We start from the raw sequence: 19,542 nt of genomic DNA, 5'->3' as shown, positions 1-19,542 counted from the left end.
AGAGTGGAAATATAGGGGATTTATGTATTTATTTTGGAAGTAGTCTAGTTTCTGATAAATGTTTAAAGAAGTGACCTAGATCTAGTTGATCATTTTTGTCCTGGAGTCTGATTATGAAAGCAACTTGTTGATGAAACGAGCCATGCAGGGTCATAAGTGTAGACGTTATGAAGTTGCGTTCAGCAGTCTCCACCATTCCGCTCGTATGGTGATTATGATGCTAATAATAACAACACGTCAGATGTGTGTCTTGCTCACTGTTCCCAAACAGGTCAAGTACAGTGCCTTGCGAAAGTATTCGGCCCCCTTGAACTTTGCGACCTTTTGCCACATTTCAGGCTTCAAACATGAAGATATAAAACTATATTTCTTTGAAGAATCAACAACAAGTGGGACACAATCATGAAGTGGAACGACATTTATTGGATATTTCAAACTTTTTTAACAAATCAAAAACTGAAAAATTGGGGCGTGCAAAATTATTCAGCCCCCTTAAGTTAATACTTTCTAGCGCCACCTTTTGCTGCGATTACAGCTGTAAGTCGCTTGGGGTATGTCTATCAGTTTTGCACATCGAGAGACTGACATTTCTTCCCATTCCTCCTTGCAAAACAGCTCGAGCTCAGTGAGGTTGGATGGAGAGCATTTGAACAGCAGTTTTCAGTTCTTTCCACAGATTCTCGATTGGATTCAGGTCTGGACTTTGATTTGGCCATTCTAACACCTGGATATGTTTATTTTTGAACCATTCCATTGTAGATTTTGCTTTATGTTTTGGATCATTGTCTTGTTGGAAGACAAATCTCCGTCGCAGACTCCATCAGGTTTTCTTCCAGAATGGTCCTGTATTTGGCTCCATCCATCTTCCCATCAATTTTAACCATCTTCCCTGTCCCTGCTGAAGAAAAGCAGGCCCAAACCATGATGCTGCCACCACCATGTTTGACAGTGAGGATGGTGTGTTCAGGGTGATGAGCTGTGTTCAGGGTGATGAGCTGTGTTGCTTTTACGCCAAACATAACGTTTTGCATTGTTGCCAAAAAGTTCAATTTTGGTTTCATCTGACCAGAGCACCTTCTTCCACATGTTTGGTGTGTCTCCCAGGTGGCTTGTGGCAAACTTTAAACAACACTTTTTATGGATATCTTTAAGAAATAGCTTTCTTCTTGACACTCTTCCATAAAGGCCAGATTTGTGCAATATACGACTGATTGTTGTCCTATGGACAGAGTCTCCCACCTCAGCTGTAGATCTCTGCAGTTCATCCAGAGTGATCATGGGCCTCTTGGCTGCATCTCTGATCAGTCTTCTCCTTGTATGAGCTGAAAGTTTAGAGGGACGGCCAGGTCTTGGTAGATTTGCAATGGTCTGATACTCCTTCCATTTCAATATTATCGCTTGCACAGTGCTCCTTGGGATGTTTAAAGCTTGGGAAATCTTTTTGTATTTTAATGGACCTCTGAGACTATCACAGTGCAGGTGCATTTATACAGAGACTTGATTACACACAGGTGGATTGTATTTATCATCATTAGTAATTTTGGTCAACATTGGATCATTCAGAGATCCTCACTGAACTTCTGGAGAGAGTTTGCTGCACTGAAAGTAAAGGGGCTGAATAATTTTGCACGCCCAATTTTTCAGTTTTTGATTTGTTAAAAAAGTTTGAAATATCCAATAAATGTCGTTCCACTTCATGATTGTGTCCCACTTGTTGTTGATTCTTCACAAAAAAATACAGTTTTATATCTTTGTTTGAAGCCTGAAATGTGGCAAAAGGTCGCAAAGTTCAAGGGGAGCAAATACTTTCGCAAGGCACTGTATGTCTTTGGTTTTAGGCATTCATGTTGAATCCTATCCACTGCTACTGAAACCTCTGTCATCATTTCTACTGCTACTGTACTTACCCTGGATCTGTGGTTGTTTTTGTTGTGTGCAGTCCCCTGCTAAAGCTGTGTACAATGCCCGCCACTGGAACCAGCCCGAGCCTGAAGAGATGCCCATGCCACCCCTGGCCCGCGCGCACACTGCTCCGGTGAGAACTACTCTAGGACACTAGCAAGGCACACACATTCTCTCTCTCTCCCTCTCTCTATTGAATTTGCTATCTCTTGCACGAAGATAACCATGTGTTGTCTAACAATGTGTTGTCCTAGAATAATGCATTGACCTAGGGCTGCACGATATTGGAAGGTAATTACATTTTTACTTACAATTTTAGATCAAAACAGCTTGGGTAAGCTGAAATAGAATGGTCATTCAAATTGTGTGGTTGGACAAGTGTGCACTTGGAATGCTGTTTTTGTTTGGCATTACAACAAATGAAAAAACTAATGGAGGAGATGGCTGTAACCATAGCGATCCTATATGAGAGATCACAATGTCTCACAACGGATGTAGTTCCGCGTGGAGAAAGTTGCATTCTGTGCATGATTCTCTGTATGGTTGTGCTCTGTATTTACAAATCAGTAATCACTTAGGTAATAACTACAACCTAAAACTTCTTACCTGGGAATATTGAAGACTCATGGTCCTTCTGTGGCTCAGTTGGTAGAGCATGGCGCTTGTAACGCCAGGGTAGTGGGTTCGTTTCCCGGGACCACCCATACGTAGAATGTATGCACACATGACTGTAAGTCGCTTTGGATAAAAGCGTCAGCTAAATGGCATATATTATTATTATATTATGTTAAAAGGAACCACCAGCTTTCATATGTTCTCATGTTCTGAGCAAGGAACTGAAACGTTAGCTTTCTTACATAGCACATATTGCACTTTTACTTTCTTCTCTAACACTTTGTTTTTGCATTATTTAAACCAAATTGAACGTTTCATTATCTATTTGAGGCTAAATTGATTTTATTGATGTATTATATGAAGTTAAAATAAGTGTTCATTCAGTATTGTTGTAATTGTCATTATTACAAATAAATAAATAAAAATCGTCCGATTTAATCGGTATCGGCCATTTTGGTCCTCCACTAATCTGTATCGGTATCAGCGTTGAAAAATCATAATCGGTCGACCTCTAGTTGTAATGTTGACATGACACCAGAGATGGTCTAACTTCTTTGACAACGCTGGTCCTGCCATGCATGCAAAGCTAGCTAGAACCTCTTTGATAACTGGTATAACTTGCTAGCTAACTTAGCTCATCAAACAGTATTTTCTTTGCCATTTCTACACAATAGCACTTATTAGAACCTTGCATCTCAAATCAAATCAAATTTTATTTGTCACATACACATGGTTAGCAGATGTTAGTGCGAGTGTAGCGAAATGCTTGTGCTTCTAGTGCGGACAATGCAGTAATAACCAACAAGTAATCTAGCTAACAATTCCAAAACTACTACCTTATAGACACAAGTGTAATGGGATAAAGAATATGTACATAAAGATATATGAATGAGTGATGGTACAGAGCGGCAATAGCAAGATACAGTATCTCATTTTGAAGTCTCAAATTCCCACGAGAATTTGCGTGCTCATGTGTATGAAATCTGGTCACGGATTAGGAGCCACTCCCTTCAAAATATCACAGCCTCTTGCGATATGGATATTGCACATGTCAATATCGCAATGTTTATTAAAATTGGAATAATCGTGCAGCCCTACATGTAGCTCAGTTGGTAGAGCATGGCGCTTGTAATGCCAGGGTAGTGGGTTCGATCCCCGGGACCACCCATACGTAGAATGTATGCACACATGACTGTAAGTCGCTTTGGATAAAAGCGTCTGCTAAATGGCATATTTATTAACCCAATAGCAGCCTCACCTAAATTAAATTTCAGAGGAGGAAATCTAAATCAATATTAACCATATTCTGGAAATCTAAATCAATATTAACCATGTTCTGTTTAGTCAAGACCTGAAAACAATTCAGATAAGGGCAACTGGAATGAAAGTTGTTTGTCTTTTTAACTTTTTCAAATGTTTTCTGCTTTTTGACTCTCCAGGCCAGCGTATTGAGCGGAAGCAGCAAGGACACCAACTCCCACAAGGATGACGGTCTGTTCAAAGCTCCTCCCCCACCGCCCAAAGTCATCAAGTCTGTGACCATCCCCACTCAGCCTTACCAGGACATCGTCACGGCCCTCAAATGCAGAAAAGAACACAAGGAGGTGAGCCAGTCATGCTGGGGGATACTTCACGCCCTCAAGACAGTCATTATAAGACAGTCATTATCTTTTCACTGTAAACATCCCCCAAACACTCATCTTCTATTTTCACAACTTGTTTGCATGCTTTTAGATATTTATTAGTCTCATTATTAATTTCAGACACAGTTTAGCCTGTTAATGTCCATTTGGAGCGCAGTGTAAAGCTTGTCTTTGTTCATTTAAAACACAGCATGGGCTGGTCATGGCCTGAGGAGCAACTTGTTTTATTAAAGCACCACTAACCCCTACAAAGCAACTTCTCATTTAAAAAAATGGCCTATGTGGCATCGTTATGAGTGTACGACAAAGAGTAAATAGGATAACTTTGGTCATGAAGTCAATCTCGGAAGTTCAGCCCCCCTTTAAGGCCTAGCCATAGCTAGCAGATCTGCCTTCTGGTTCTTGACCAGACGGTTAGCTGCACATCCCCCTTGCCAATTGGGACTGAAGCTAAGCTATCTCGTTGGGCAGTTCCTTGGCCACACACACAATCGCGTGCCTAGGTCCAATCACTAGCCAGTAAACACAGACATGGTCTAATCTCTAGCAAGCAAACACACACAGCTGATCAGACACTTCTACTCCTAGCGGTGTTCTTGATGAGGGGGTATTATCCCAGTCAGCTAATAGAACTGATGGAGTGGAGCTGCTTTGCATGCTGGGTGACTTTTCTTTCCTTCTCTGGACACACATGAATACACAGAGAAACATTTTGGAACTTGCATTGATAATATTCATTCTATTTTAAATATCTGTTTTTTTTCTGGATCAAAACGAGTCTTAGGTGGTTGGACGTGGCAGAAGGCATGAGGGGGGCGTCGCCGACTGGACATTGTAGAGGCCCTCCTGTGGCCCAATGACAAAATATAGCTGTTTTTAAGCTAATTTCCTGCAATTCTACGCGTTTTGCCATAACTTATGCTGTCATTATAACAAAATCAATGGGAGCCCATGCCATGGCAAAAATCCTCCTGAATGCATCATTTTTGAATTTTAGATTCTTATTGACTAAACTTTTATTTTGGGGATTTTTACAGTTCTCAAATAGGATGTTTTTTCAAAATATATAGATTGATTATCTTTTCTTCATACTTTATATCTTGTTTTAGTTTAAGTTTACACCAAACATTTTTCTATCCCTGAAATGTAAAAATATATATATTTTTTAAAAGTATTTTACTGTTTGGACATAGGCAGCCCCCAAAAAATAAATAGGTGGTTGTTGCTCTATGCTCGGTACCATTTGCTTGTGTAAATGTCACTCATCATGTCATTATTGCTCCCCCTTGAAGCTGTACACGGTTGTGCATAATGTGAAGCACTTCAACGATGTGGTAGAGTTTGGTGAGAACCAGGAGTTTACTGACGACTTTGAGTACCTGGAGACTGGCCTGAAGAGCAGCCAGCCACTCAACACACGGTGCCTTAGGTAAGACAAATCCACTCAAAATTGTCCACCTCGGAAGGATCTTACCTGATTTAACATCCGTTCAATACATTTCCAGCTATATGCTCAAGTCTAGAAGACATGAGCAGATTTAGTATTATTTATACTTGTCCACTTAATCTTCTATGTACTCTTCTCCTCTGAACTTCTTTAAACAACCTCCCCCTCTCTTGCTCTCTGTCTAGTATAATCAGTCTAGCTGCAAGGTGTGCAATGCCCAGTTTCCGGATGCACCTACGGGCCAGAGGGAAGGTGGCTCAGGTCTTCAAGATGTTGAATGATGCCCCGCAGCATCCGGTAGGAATCTAATCTACAACCACAATTGACCCAAAATAAAGGGCTTCAGTATGGTTACAATTAACCTCCCTCTGCTTATTTGTGGTGGCAGCATGACCTACTATTTGTCCTGTAGATACTTAAACGTTTTCTATTTGAATATATAAGGGAAAGATTCAAGGACTTTCCCTGCCACCAGTTGCTTCTAAACTCATTGTTGCCCCAACCCGCTCTCCCTTCACTCGTTTCCAGAACCTTGCCCTGTGTACGGCCTCTCTAATGTACATTCTAAGCAGAGACCGGTTGAACATGGACCTGGACCGGGCCAGTCTGGAGTTGATGATCAGACTGTTGGAGCTGGAGCATGACCACTCGGGCCACCACCAGGACCAGCTGACTGCCAAGGAGATGACCAAGGTCAAGGAGAAGATTCGCAAGTTGTGTGAGACGGTCCACAACAAGCACCTGGACCTGGAGAACATCACGGTATGCAGGGACAATCAGAATAATGATTATGTTTAATATTTATATTGATGATGATTGTGGGTTGGAGTTCTACAGCACTTTATTTTGTTTGTTTTGCAGTCGTGTCACTTGGCCATGGAGACCCTGTTGTCGCTGACCTCAAAGAGAGCCGGCGACTGGTTCAAAGAGGAGCTGCGCTTACTGGGAGGCTTGGACCACATTGTAGACAAAGGTGGGTGTTTGTGTGCGTGCATGTTCTGTTGAACTGTCTGAGCAGCTTTCTGCGCCAGAAGCATACTTTTTCTAGTTGTCCTAGTTCCTTTATTTCACAGTTGCATCTTATCAAGTTCAACTCACTTTGTTAGGCTATATTCATTGGCATATACACTACCGTTCAAAAGTTTAGGGTCACTTAGAAATGCCCTTGTTTTGAAAGAAAATCCTTTTTTGTCCATTAAAATAACATCAAATTGATCAGAAATACAATGTATACATTGTTAATGTTGTAAATGACTATTGTAGCTGGAAACGGTAGATTACTTTTATAAATGTATGAAATATCTACATAGGCGTACAGAGGCCCATTATCAGTAACCATCATGCCTGTGATGGTGCCAATGGCATGTTGTGTTAGCTAATCCAAGTTTATAATTTTAAAAAGCAGCCAAGAAGTGCTCAGCATATGTGGGAACTCCTTCAAGACTGTTGGAAAAGCATTCCAGGTGAAGCTGTTTGAGAGAATGCCAAGAGTGGCAAAGGGTGGCTATTTGAAGAATCTCAAATACATTTTGATTTGTATAACATATTTTTGGCTACTACATGATTCCATATGTGTTATTTCATAGTTTGATGTCTTCACTATTATTCTACAATGTAGAAAATAGTAAAACTAAAGAAAAATCCTTGTAGGAGTAGGTGTGTATATGTACAGTTGAAGTCGGAAGTTTACATACACTTAGGTTGGAGTCATTAAAACTTGTTTTTCAACCACTCTGCAAATGTCTTGTTAGCAAACTGTAGAGTTGGGAAGTCAGTTAGGACATCTACTTTGTACATGACAAAAGTCATTTTTCCAACAATTGTTTACAGACAATTCCAGTGGGTCAGAAGTTTACATACACTAAGTTGACTGTGCCTTTAAACAGTTTGGAAAATTACAGAAAATTATGTCATGGCTTTAGAAGCTTCTGACATCATTTGAGTCAATTGGAGGTGTACCTGTGGATGTATTTCAAGGTCTACCTTCCAACTCTGTGCCTCTTTGCTTGACATCATGGGGAAATCAAAAGAAATCAGCCAAGACCTCAGAAAATAAAATGGTAGACCTCCACAAGTCTGGTTCATCCGTGGGATCAATTTCCAAGTGCCTGAAGGTACCACGTTCATCTGTACAAACAGTAGTATGCAAGTATAAACACCATGAGACCACTTAGTTGTCATACTGCTCAGGAAGGAGACTCGTTCTGTCTCCTGGAGATGAACGTACTTTGGTGTGAAAAGTGCAAATCAATCCCAGAACAACAGCAAAGAACCTTGTGAAGATGCTGGAGGAAACAGGTACAAAAGTATCTAAATCCACTGTAAAACAAGTTTGTACTTTTTGTAGAAATGTCCTCTGGTCTGATGAAACAAAAATAGAACTTCTTTGCCAAATGACCATTGTTATGTTTTGGGGGAAAAGGGGGAGGCTTGCAAGCCGAAGAACACCATCCCAACTGTGAAGCATGGGGGTGGAAGCATCATGTTGTGGGGGTGCTTTGCTGCAGGAGGGACTGGTGCACTTCACAAAATAGATGGCATCATGGGGTATGAAAATGATGTGGATATATTGAAGCAACATCAGGAAGTTAAAAGCTTGGTTGCAAATGGGTCTTCCAAATGGACAATGACCCCAAGCATACTTCCAAAGTTGTGGCAAGTTGGCTTAAGGACAACAAATTCAAGGTATTGGAGTGGCCATCACAAAGCCCTTACCTCAATCCTATAGAGAATTTGTGGGCTGAACTGGAAAAACATGTGTGAGCAAGGAGGCCTACAAACCTGACTCAAATACACCAGCTCTGTCAGGAGGAATGGGCCATAATTCACCTAACTTTTTGTGGAAGGCTACTTGAAACATTTTACCCAAGTTAAACAATTTAAAGGCAATGCTACCAAATACTAATTGAGTGAATATAAACTTCTGACCCACTGGGAATGTGATTAAAGAAATGAAAGCTGAAATAAATCACTCTCTCTACTATTTTTCTGACATACATACAGTTGAAGTCGTAAGTTTACATACCTTAGCCGAATACATATCAACTCAGTTTCACAATTTCTGACATTTAATCCTAGTAAAAAACACTTTATTTTAATGTGAAATATCAGAATAATAGTAATGAGTGATTTTAGTCTTTTTTCACATTCTCAGTGGGTCAGAAGTTTACACGATTGGATGGTGTTCTTCGGCTTGCAAGGCACTCCCTTTTTCCCCCAAACACACGATGGTCATTTGGCCAAGCAGTTCTATTTTTGTTCCATCAGACCAGAGGACATTTCTCCAAATGTTGCAAACCGTATTCTGGCATTTTTATGGCTGTTTTGGAACAGTGGCTTCTTCCTTGCTGAGCAGCCTTTCAGGTTATGTCAATGTAGGACTTGTTTTACTGTGGATATAGGTACTTTTGTACCCATTTCCTCCAGCATCTTCACAAGGTCCTTTGCTGTTGTTCTGGGATTGATTTGCACTTTTCGCACCAAATTACGTTCATCTCCAGGAGACAGACCGCGTCTCCTTCCTGAGCGGTATGACGGCTGTGTGGTCCCATGGTGTTTATACTTGCGTACTATTGTTTGTACAGATGAACGTGGCGTTTGGAAATTTCTCCCAAGGATGAACCAGACTTGTGGAGGTCTATATTTATTTTCTGAGGTCTTGGCTGATTTCATTTGATTTTCCCATGATGTCAAGCAAAGAGGCACTGAGTTTGAAGGTAGGCCTTGAAATTCATCCACAGGTACACTTCCAATAGGCTAATTGACATCATTTGAGTCAATCAAAAGCTTCTAAAGCCATGACATTATTTTCTGGAAATTCCCAAGCTGTTTAAAGGCACAGTCAACTTCTGACCCACCGGAATTGTGAAGCAGTGAAATAATCTGACTCCATTAATAATGACTCAAACCTAAGTGTATGTAAACTTCCGACTTCAACTGTATGTATGTTCATTCATTCAGTCATTCATTCATTGTGTGTGTCTCCTGCAGTAAAAGAATGTGTCCAGAACCTGAGCCAAGAGGATGACAAGGAGAAGCTGGTGTCGTCGCTATGGGGGGCAGAGAGGTGTCTAAGAGTACTAGAGAGTGTAAGTACAACATCAAGGAGTGTTAGTAGGCTCAGATGTTTTAAATCCATTCATTGAGTACAAAATGGGAAAGTAAATAGACTGCACTCTCAGCCTCATCTAACCACTTTTTATTTGACCATTTTAAAAGGCATTTCAATGTCTTCCTGTCCTTCCATTGCAGGTGACTGTCCAGAACCCAGAGAACCAGGGCTACCTGATCGCCTACAAGGACTCTCAGCTCATAATGTCCTCTGCCAGGTGAGAGCGACTGGAACACATGCTCATCTTTTGGTGACTGAGCCCTGATCTTTCACTCCACCTCTTCTCGCTCTGCCCAGTCCCCACCTCTAGTATACTAGTATAGAGACCAGTCCCTGTAAAGGACCCTGTGTTAAATCTCTGTGCCCTCAGTTTTTCTGGGACTCAGAAGCTTTGACACCCTTAGGTGGCCAAGGAAGTCCCATTTAATTTGTATAATCTAATTTCTCTCTCTCACTCAGAGGTTTGCTGTACTGTGTGGACATGATCCAGCGCTACAGCCGGGAGGTGAATAGCTCTTTGTGTTCGTCAGGCACGGCGATGCCCCACCCCAGCTTTAGCAACGTGGGCAAGGCCGTGGAGGACTGCATGAGGGCTGTCATAGGGGTTCTGCTCAACCTCACCCACGACAATGGTAATATCACTGCATCAGCACGACTTCTACATTCGGCAACACTGTAGCTAGCGCATTGCGGTCCCTAGCTAGTGCCTTGTGCTCTCTGCTCTCCGTTGTCCCACGGACCTCATCACAGCTGTGCTAGAGTTCCCCATAACACACACACCAAGAAGGTTTTCGGGCTGTAGTACTTAAGCCTGACTGGTCTCAGGCCACAGCTGACTACTGCAGGGTGGAGGGAGTGTGGTAACTATGGACTGTATTGTGGTTTTTAGAGTGGGGAAGCACTAAGACTGGAGAGCAGGACCAGCTTATCATCACAGCACTCAACTGCGTCCTACGGGTCCCACGCTACATACCTCAGGAACAACGCTTTGACATCCGAGTCCTGGTGAGCGTGTGTGTGTGAGAGGCCTTTATGTAAATGATTACACAAATCCAATTACCTGTACGATCTCTGAAAAATGTGGGTCCTTTGTACCCACTTTATTTGAAGTGCCCACAGGTTGAGGAGACCTTGAACGCTGACAATAGCTTGAATGCCAAAATATTTTGTCGGTCCTCTAATCTTAATGAATGACTAAGTAGTTATTAAAACCGAAGCTTTGATGTAGTAATTTCAGGGCTGTTTGTACTCACAATGTTTTGTTATTGATCTTATTGAAGTGTATGTCCTTGAGTGCTTTTTTTTTAACAGCATCTCTCGTCCGGTGTGTGTGCTGGTACAGGGCTTGGGGCTGCTGATTAACCTGGTGGAGTACAGTGCAAAGAACCGCCACAGTCTGGTGGACATGGAGTTCAACACAACCAGCCCTGAATGCAGCCAGGGAGAGGCAGGAGGAGATGAGACCCAGACCCCTGAACCAGTCCCAGCCTCTACAGAGATCGAGAACGGGGCAGAGCCACCTACAGCAGCCCTTTCAGAGGGTGCTGAGGAGAAGACCAAGGACTCTTCCTCGGGTGCCCTGGCTGCTCTGGTGCAGGTAAGAGTTTTGTTATAACTACATCACGACTTCAGAATAACTTAAAGAGAAATGAGGCCAAAAAACACAGGAAATGGAGTTACTCTTGTGATTTTGTGTCTGTCTTTTCCTCCGTCCACAGTTCTTCCTGGAGCGGGAGCGAGCGGCCATATTGGCCGAGGCACAGACTGATGACCTCATCAGTGAGGCGCCCAAACCCCAGGACCAGAGCGGGGAGTGGCAGGAGACGTCGGGCGAGATCCAGTGGGTCGCCACGGAAACCAACGACAGTGAAAATGACAAGGAGAAGGACACAAAGAAAGAGGAGGAAGAGGAAGAGCTGGACCTCAACAAAGGTAAATATGTGTGTCTCTGTGTGTAAAATCCTATTTTTGCAACAGCAGTTTTCAATGCTATCATTGCTCCATGTTGAGTGTTGTTCTCACTCTGTGGTGTTGTAGCTCTGCAGCATGCTGGGAAGCACATGGAGGACAGCATCGTGGCCTCCTACACAGCTCTGCTCCTGGGCTGTCTGTGTCAGGGCAGTCAGGTAAGCTTCCGGCAAATTAGCTATAACCCTGTTCCTCGATCCTGCCATTGGGGGTGCAGGCTTTTGTTCCATCTCAGCACCCACACACCTGATTCAATGAATCAATTAAGGGCTTGATTTCTGAGCTTGCAGAATTGAAGTGTAGGCTTCTGCAAACCAGTGCCATTCTTCTGTCTTGATGGCAGATCTCTTAGGGTGCTTCACACTTGTGCGTGAAGTTGAAGCTTGTCAAATCAAATGTATTGGTCACATACGTCCACATGTTTAGCAGATGTTATTGCGGGTGTAGCGAAAAGCTATTACAATATTAGTTACAAAATAAATAAAGTATACATATTAACAAATAAGTGAAAAGGTAAGGCAGCTGCAGTGCGGTACTTTGTTCATGGTGAAGTAAAGAGGACGTGATCGTGGTCTAAGACGCTGCAGCATGTGTTCGGATCCGGCCCACTTTTATTTCAGCAACTCTCTCTTTCCTCTTTACCTCTATCCTGTCCAATGAACAAACAAGTACAAGAGGAGTGGGACTTTAAAAGGAAAAATTACAAAATAAAAGTGAACCTGATCACTGATGCATAATGCTGTATCAGAATTCACTTGTGTTAATAGTTAGCTATTAAACAGAACATAATGAAACAATACATTCACATTAAAACAACCTGTTTTTGGTATTTAAGAAAGAAAAAAACTAGTTTGAAGCTTAAGTGTCTGATTGTAGCCTATTGCTAAATGGAAATCTGTGGGAAATACTAGTATCCTACTCCCCTAAACATGTCATTGTGACACTGATATTCTGCTCCACCTACATCGGTGCAGAGTTGACCAAGAGCTCTGCGGACTCCAAAAACCAAACTTCTTATTGCCCAGGTTTTGTAGCTGGTTGCGCATATATTTTCGGCGAGAGGAAAATGTTGCAGATTGCCACTTGATGTGTATTTGCTCATCTCTCCTCAGGTTAATGTGATTAATGTGCGGGGAAACCTACCCAAAGGAGATTTCTCCATCATGACGGAAATGCTGAAGAAGTTCTTGAATTTCATGAACCTCACTGTAAGTGGGAAATGTCTTTTTGATAATGGCCTCGCGTCTCACATGACTTAAAACAATATATACCAGACACAAACACAATGCAAGCTAAATTGCTTTCCACCCTCTCTTTTTCAACAGTGTGCATTTGGAACCACAGGGCATAAATCCATCTCTCGTGTCATAGACTACCTGGAGCACTGTTAGCTAATCCTTCTTTGCACTCTGACTGCACATAACGGTCCTGCTAGATCTGGCAACCCCAGCAGGAGGGGCTATACAGAGAATCCACCAGAGGTCAACAGTGTTCCGCGGCAACGCTTCAACCTGCGTCCTCATTCTGAAGAGCAAGACACACAAACTCAGCACTTTCTGAACCAAAGCCACGTAAACATGTACCGTTGATTTTAATCAATGCTGTTTTAAATCTTCACACCATCCAACTACTGGTAAGATTCCTAGTTGCAGAGGACAGCTTGAGACTGCTGGCATGTGGAGTGAGTTTATATATATATATATTGAATCAAGGATGTAATCATTGATTAGCTTAAAGAGCACTCATGGACACGTGTCAACAATGTCTCTTAAGTTGTGTGGAATGGTTGAATGCACAAGATCAGTGTAGCCATTTATATGTTTGCCTCTGACGGTTGTAGAAAAGGGAAGGTCATTGTGGAAGACCCCTGTAGTTCTCTCTAAGCTAAGCTTCAGCTCTGAATATGTCCATTATCTGTATAAGCTTACTGTCACGTTGAAATTCACCTCTGTTGAATTGTTTTTTTTCTTCAGTGCATCATGCTTGTTTAAGTTCTTAGAATGGCATGTCATTTAACAATCTAAATAGATTTAAAAGGGCTCAGCAGCTCTGGATGACTGTTAATGTTATTTAAATCTTTGTTTTAAAATAATGGCACTTGGCATTGTTTTCCTTCCTGCCTTTCCCAATTTGACTTTACAGTAAAGAAATAGAGTTTTGTTTGTTTTTAAAATAGCAGTTCAGATGATTTTAATGATTGTGGTTTCCATGTATTTATTTTACCATTAATGATCCAGATCTGATGCTGCTTAAGATGTTTCAAGTCTCTGTGCACTTCTTTACCTTTTACATGTTCCACCGAACATGTCACTTGAAGTGGCTGGGTATAATAACTGCTGTATATACGGTTTTATTAGACTCAGAGAGTCCTTGGTAAACCGGCCTGACATGAATAATAACCAAACCTCAGCCAACTGGCATAATCCTCACTGAAAAGGATTGTTCTTTGCCTACTATATTGTAACATTTGTTCTGTGGGCATTGTATCTAACCACTTCAAGTAGTGCCTATCCGGAACGAACACCTAGCCCAGGGTTCGCCTCTGGTCCCGGAGAGCTGCAGGGTCCATCCAGTCCTGCAATAACACACCTGATTAATATATATATAATAAAGATCAAATCTAATCAATTGTTACTGCAAGGCTGGATTGTAAGCCTATATACCTAGTACCCTGTGTTGGTGACCCCTGTCCTAGCCCCAACCCCCTAGGTACTTGTGGAGGTCTGAGAGGACTGGATGGTAATTCTACCTAGCCTAACAGAGGGAAAAGTGAAGTTGCTACCATATCTTTTATGCATATCCTTTCGGCTCTACACAAGTGGTGGCAGTGGTTGGCTTTGTGTCTTATGTCTAGTTGGACCTGACCTTCCTACTCTGAGCGGTGAATCCCCTTAACATCCTTCCAGCTATACTATAACTAGTCCTTGTCCTCCAAGAAGATAGTGTTTGACTGACAGCTATACTGATAGCCATTTCATGTCATTTCCCTCTGATTTGTAGAGCTGCAGTTGAACAGACATGTTTCTTGCGAGTTGATTTGCAAATCTGGTCGTGGATGGAATTTCAGAATGTAAATAAAAACATCTGTAAATAGTGGTTAATGGATGTTAGAATGCTAGACTACTTTTCTGAAGCTGATATTTTTATTTTATACAACATTTCTCAGTTGTCATTTGAAGTAAAAACAAAAAATGTATAAAAAAAGACAACTGCAAGGCAAAAAAATGTTTGTACTGGTTTTGAGGACATTCTTTGGCTCCATGTAAAGAATTGTAACTCAAATAAAAAGTTGCTACTTTCAGTATACTACTGTATCTTTCTCATTTATTTTTTTAGACATACTTGTGTATGCATTCTGCCATTACCATACTGATGTGCTTAGCCTCAGGAGGCAGACACTTAAAAATAAAAAAACAATGTAATAGAACTTGATATTGGTATTCGTGTGAAGAGACCATATGCATGACTGTATTCTATCTTGTTTATCCTTATTTTCTCACCCCTATGAGGCCATGACTCTGTTTTGTTTGGCAGTGTGCGTGTGTGATGTTTCTCTTCTCACTCGCCCTCTCTGTGTCTCTGTGTGTTCATTCACCCTGACAGACTCACAGAGCTGACTTTGACTGTACACAGACCAAGTGAGTTACACAATAGAAACAAGCGTTTTATACTTAACAAAGCACCACATATTGACAGTTGGCCTTCTGCTTGACTGGCAGCTGTTTAATCGAGACAAATATACTGGTATGTGTTAATACCCCATTCTCTTAAACCAACAAAATGCTAAAGGAAGCCTGGGAATTATTTGAATATATGGTAACCTGACAGACAAATACACATGATTATGCCTGAACCTGACAAGACATGGCAACATAAGCTGTGAGAATGTAGCCATGCAGCACAACTACCTTGACTTAATGTACGAGTCCAATGTGAGATCATGGAGTGCAACGTCTCGATGATGGCGACAGTATGTCAATGGAATGGATAGACAGGAGTTCCACGTGTTCTTTTTTTTTTCATAGCTCATTATTGTGTTTGAATTCCAGGCAGGCAAGAGAGGAATCTATTCTCAATTCAAATGTAATCAATGTCAGAAGTGATGGATGCTGGATACTTAAGTGTGGAAAATGTGGATGAATTGAGAGGTAGTATTACCAAAGATGGCAGATAAATGAAGATGTCTTACTCAGGCTGTTTACCATAGACACCAATGTGATTGCAGCGGGGTCTGGTCTGGTTAGTTCAGTGACCGTATATGAACCAGAAAAAAGGAGCGAGTGAGATGTCTCTCTTCCTCTTCTGTCTCTGGTTTTACCCAGAGGCTAATTGGATAGATGTTAATTCCCTCAATGAGCATTGAGATCCTGCTGGGAGGATAGGGGGGAGGGGGAGAAAGGAAAATCATCCTCTCTCCTGTCTCTCCCAATCAGCCCGTTATTCTCCGTTCATCTTTCACTGAGTGGTTTTCAATTGGGCAGAATGGCCACCAGGTGGCGAGAGCACTAAAGCACTGACCATATGTGCCTCAATATACCGGTGAACAGGTAGAGAGACACCCTCTAGATTTGATCTTACACTGGAAGACTTGAGTTTCTCATTTGTGCCTTCACACACGCAGCAGCCTCCTCATCAGTGGTGCTACCTGCCTTTTCTCTCACAGGCCAAAAACACCAAATGAAGAAGACAAAACACAGACGCCTAAGTACACACTAGGAACCAGGGGAAAATTGACACTTTCCCATGACCGTCATCAATGCACAAACACACACACTTGGCGGCTCTTTAATCTTGCGCCTTGAACTGGCACAGCAGAGTCAATAGCCCATCTGTGTTCCTGAGTGTGTATGACCTGCACTGTAATGGATGGCTTTCATGTCTTCAGACCAGCCAGATGACTATTTGAAGGCAAGGTAGATATGAGCCATGCTAGGGTTGTTTCTACTTTTCAATTTTTTATTTAACCTTTATTTAACCAGGTAGGCTAGTTGAGAACACGTTCTCATTTACAAGATAAAGCAAAGCAGTGCAACACAGAGTTACACAACCAAATGTACAGTCAACACAATAGAAAACTCTGTACAGTGTGTGCAAATGAGGTAAGATTAGGGAGGTACGGCAGAAAATAGGCCGTAGTGGCGAAATAATGACAATTTAGCAATTAAACACTGGAGTGATAGATGTGCAGAAGATGAATGTGCAAGTAGAGATACTGGCGTGCAAAGGAGCAAAAAATAATAATATGGGGATGAGGTAGTTGGATGGGCTATTTACAGATGGGCTATGTACAGGTGCAATGATCTGTAAGCTGCTCTGACAGCTGATTCTTAAAAGTTAGTGAGGGAGATATGAGTCTCCAGCTTCAGTGATTTATGCAATTCGTTCCAGTCATCTGCAGCAGAGAACTGGAAGGAAATTGGCTTTGGGGGTGACCAGTGCTGCTATGGTGACCAGTGAGCTGAGAGAAGGCAGGGCTTTACCTAGCAGGGTCTTGTAAATGACCTGGAGCCAGTGGGTTTGGTGATGAATATGAAGCCAGGCAACGAGAGCATACAGGTCGCAGTGGTGGGTAGTATATGGGGCTTCAGTGACAAAATGGATGGCACTGTGATAGACTGCATACAATTTGCTGAGTAGAGTGTTGGAGGCTATTTTGTAAATGACATCGTCAAAGTCAAGGATTGGTAGAATAGTCATTTTTACAAGAGTGTTTGGCAGCATGAGTGAAGGATACTTTGTTGCGAAATAGGAAGCCAATTCTAGATTTAATTTTGGATTGGAGATGTGAGTCTGGAAGGAGAGTTTACAGTCTAACCAGACACCTAGGTATTTGTAGTTGTCCACATATTCTAAGTCAGAACTGTCCAGAGTAGGGATGCTGGACGGGCAGGCAAGTGCTGGCAGCGATCGGTTGAAGAGCATGCATTTAGTTTTACTTGCATTTAAGAGCAGTTGGAGGCCACGGAAGGAGTGTTGTATGGAATTGAAGCTCGTCTGGAGTTTAGTTAACACATTTCTCACACCAGAGGTGAGTCAGTCTTAATTGAGTGAGGAGGAGAAGAAGAGGGATGTGCGTGCCTGTGTGTTTGCGTTCATGTACAGTATAAGAGTGTTGATGTGAGATGGTCAACCCAATGGAGTGTCTTGGTTCAGCCTCAGCAGATTATCTGTGGGATTGAACACTGCATTGTAAAAAGGAACACTTCAGCTTTCAGAAAGTATTCAGACCACAATTTGTTACATTACAGCCTTATTCTAAAAATGTTTTTTTTTTTTTAAATAATCTCGTAAATCTACATACAGTACCCCATAATGACAAAGCAAAAACAGATTTAGAAATTTTTGTAAATGTATTAAAAATTGAAAATAAACACCTTATTTACATAAGTATTCAGACCGTTTGCTATGAGACTCGAATTTGAGCTCAGGTGTATTTTGTTTCCATTGATATTCCTTGAGATGTTTCTACAACTTGATTGGAGTTCACCTGAGGTAAATTCAATTGATTGGACATGATTTGAAAAGGCACACGTCCATATAAGGTCCCACAGTTGACAGTGCATGTCAGAGCAAAAACCAAACCATAAGATCGAAGGGAATTGTCCAGAGAGCTCTTGGGCCTGAATGCCAACCGTCACATCTGGAAGAAACCTGGCACCATCCCTACGGTGAAGCATGGTGGTGTCAGCATCATGCTGTGGGGATGTTTTTCAGAGTCCGGGACTGGGAGACTAGTCAGGATCGAGGAAAAGATGAACGGAGCAAAGTACAGAGAGATCATTGATAAAATATGCTCCAGAGTGCTTAGGACCTCAGACTGGGGTGAAGGTTCACCTTCCAACAGGACAAAGACAAGATAGCTGTGCAGCAACACTCCCTATCCATCCTGACAGAGCTTGAGGGGATCTGCAGAGAAGAATGGGAGAAACTCCCCAAATGCAGATGTGCCATGTAGCATCATACCCAAGAAAACTTGAGCTTGTAATCGCTGCGCAAGGTGCTTCAAAGTGCTGAGTAAATGTAGCAATTAAATGTCTGAGTACTTATGTAAATGTTATGATTTAAAAATATATATATTTCTAAAACCTGTTTTTGCTTTGTCATTATGGGTTATTGTGTGAATATTGATACGATTAATAAAATAAATAGAATAAGGCTGTAACGTAACAAAATGTGGAAAAAGTCAAGGGGTCGGAATACTTTCCGATTGCACTATACATGTTAAATACACAGACTTTCCATTCCTCTCTGATATAATCCTAGTTGACCCTGACTCTCGTCTCCCTGGACAGAGGTTAAGCGTGTGGATAGGGTCTTAAGGGAGGTGAGAGACTTTATAATTCTTATGACAGTATGTTTGGGAACATGGAATAATCTTAGACATAAAGCCTCATGTACTGAACAATATCATACAGGGACCAGAGAGTGCAGACTATCGTCTATATCTTTCTCTACTCAGTATTATTTTACTCTTTGCTCTTTCTCCATTACTCTTTGCTCTTTCTCCATTTCTCAATCAACTCGGTCCGCTCTCCTCCATTTTCCACTGTCTGTTTAATTTGCCCTGCATGTTTTGGAGATGTTTCTGATTGACTGCCAGTACACCACATCTGAAGGCCCAGCTACTAGCTTGACTGTATGAAATAGCTGAGGTTCTACTGACTTCAGAGGGGCTGACAGTCAGAAACATATCTCGGGGCACTCTTGAGTCTCAGAAGTAATACACAGGGAAGTGGACTCATCTGAACAGGACATTCAGTGGGACGAGCCTTGATGACAGCAGAATGTTTGATATTGAGTTCTGTTAGAAGCCAGTGCCAGATATTCGTTGTATTATGTAGCATTAGCACCGGCAA

At 41.8% G+C, this 19,542-nt stretch overlaps 1 protein-coding gene across 1 annotated transcript in view; it reads left to right on the top strand.

The window, feature by feature from the left end:
* Positions 1-14,992, top strand: part of LOC118399932 (wings apart-like protein homolog) — a 31,790-nt gene extending 16,798 nt beyond the window's left edge. Inside the window, exons 6-20 of the mRNA XM_035796165.2 lie at positions 1,940-2,035; positions 3,957-4,121; positions 5,453-5,589; positions 5,793-5,904; positions 6,136-6,369; positions 6,469-6,580; positions 9,598-9,695; positions 9,859-9,935; positions 10,178-10,350; positions 10,608-10,723; positions 11,061-11,315; positions 11,437-11,650; positions 11,756-11,844; positions 12,799-12,894; positions 13,012-14,992. Coding sequence (XP_035652058.1) covers positions 1,940-2,035; positions 3,957-4,121; positions 5,453-5,589; positions 5,793-5,904; positions 6,136-6,369; positions 6,469-6,580; positions 9,598-9,695; positions 9,859-9,935; positions 10,178-10,350; positions 10,608-10,723; positions 11,061-11,315; positions 11,437-11,650; positions 11,756-11,844; positions 12,799-12,894; positions 13,012-13,077 — 2,040 coding nt within the window. The 3' untranslated portion in view covers positions 13,078-14,992. The remainder of the gene's footprint in view (positions 1-1,939; positions 2,036-3,956; positions 4,122-5,452; positions 5,590-5,792; positions 5,905-6,135; positions 6,370-6,468; positions 6,581-9,597; positions 9,696-9,858; positions 9,936-10,177; positions 10,351-10,607; positions 10,724-11,060; positions 11,316-11,436; positions 11,651-11,755; positions 11,845-12,798; positions 12,895-13,011) is intronic.
* The last annotated feature ends 4,550 nt before the right edge of the window (positions 14,993-19,542 follow it).

The sequence above is a fragment of the Oncorhynchus keta genome, chromosome 2 (assembly GCF_023373465.1).
Source record: "Oncorhynchus keta strain PuntledgeMale-10-30-2019 chromosome 2, Oket_V2, whole genome shotgun sequence".
Lineage (NCBI taxonomy): Eukaryota > Metazoa > Chordata > Actinopteri > Salmoniformes > Salmonidae > Oncorhynchus > Oncorhynchus keta.
Note: the sequence above shows the minus strand (reverse complement) of the source record. Positions and strands in the feature narration are given on the sequence as shown.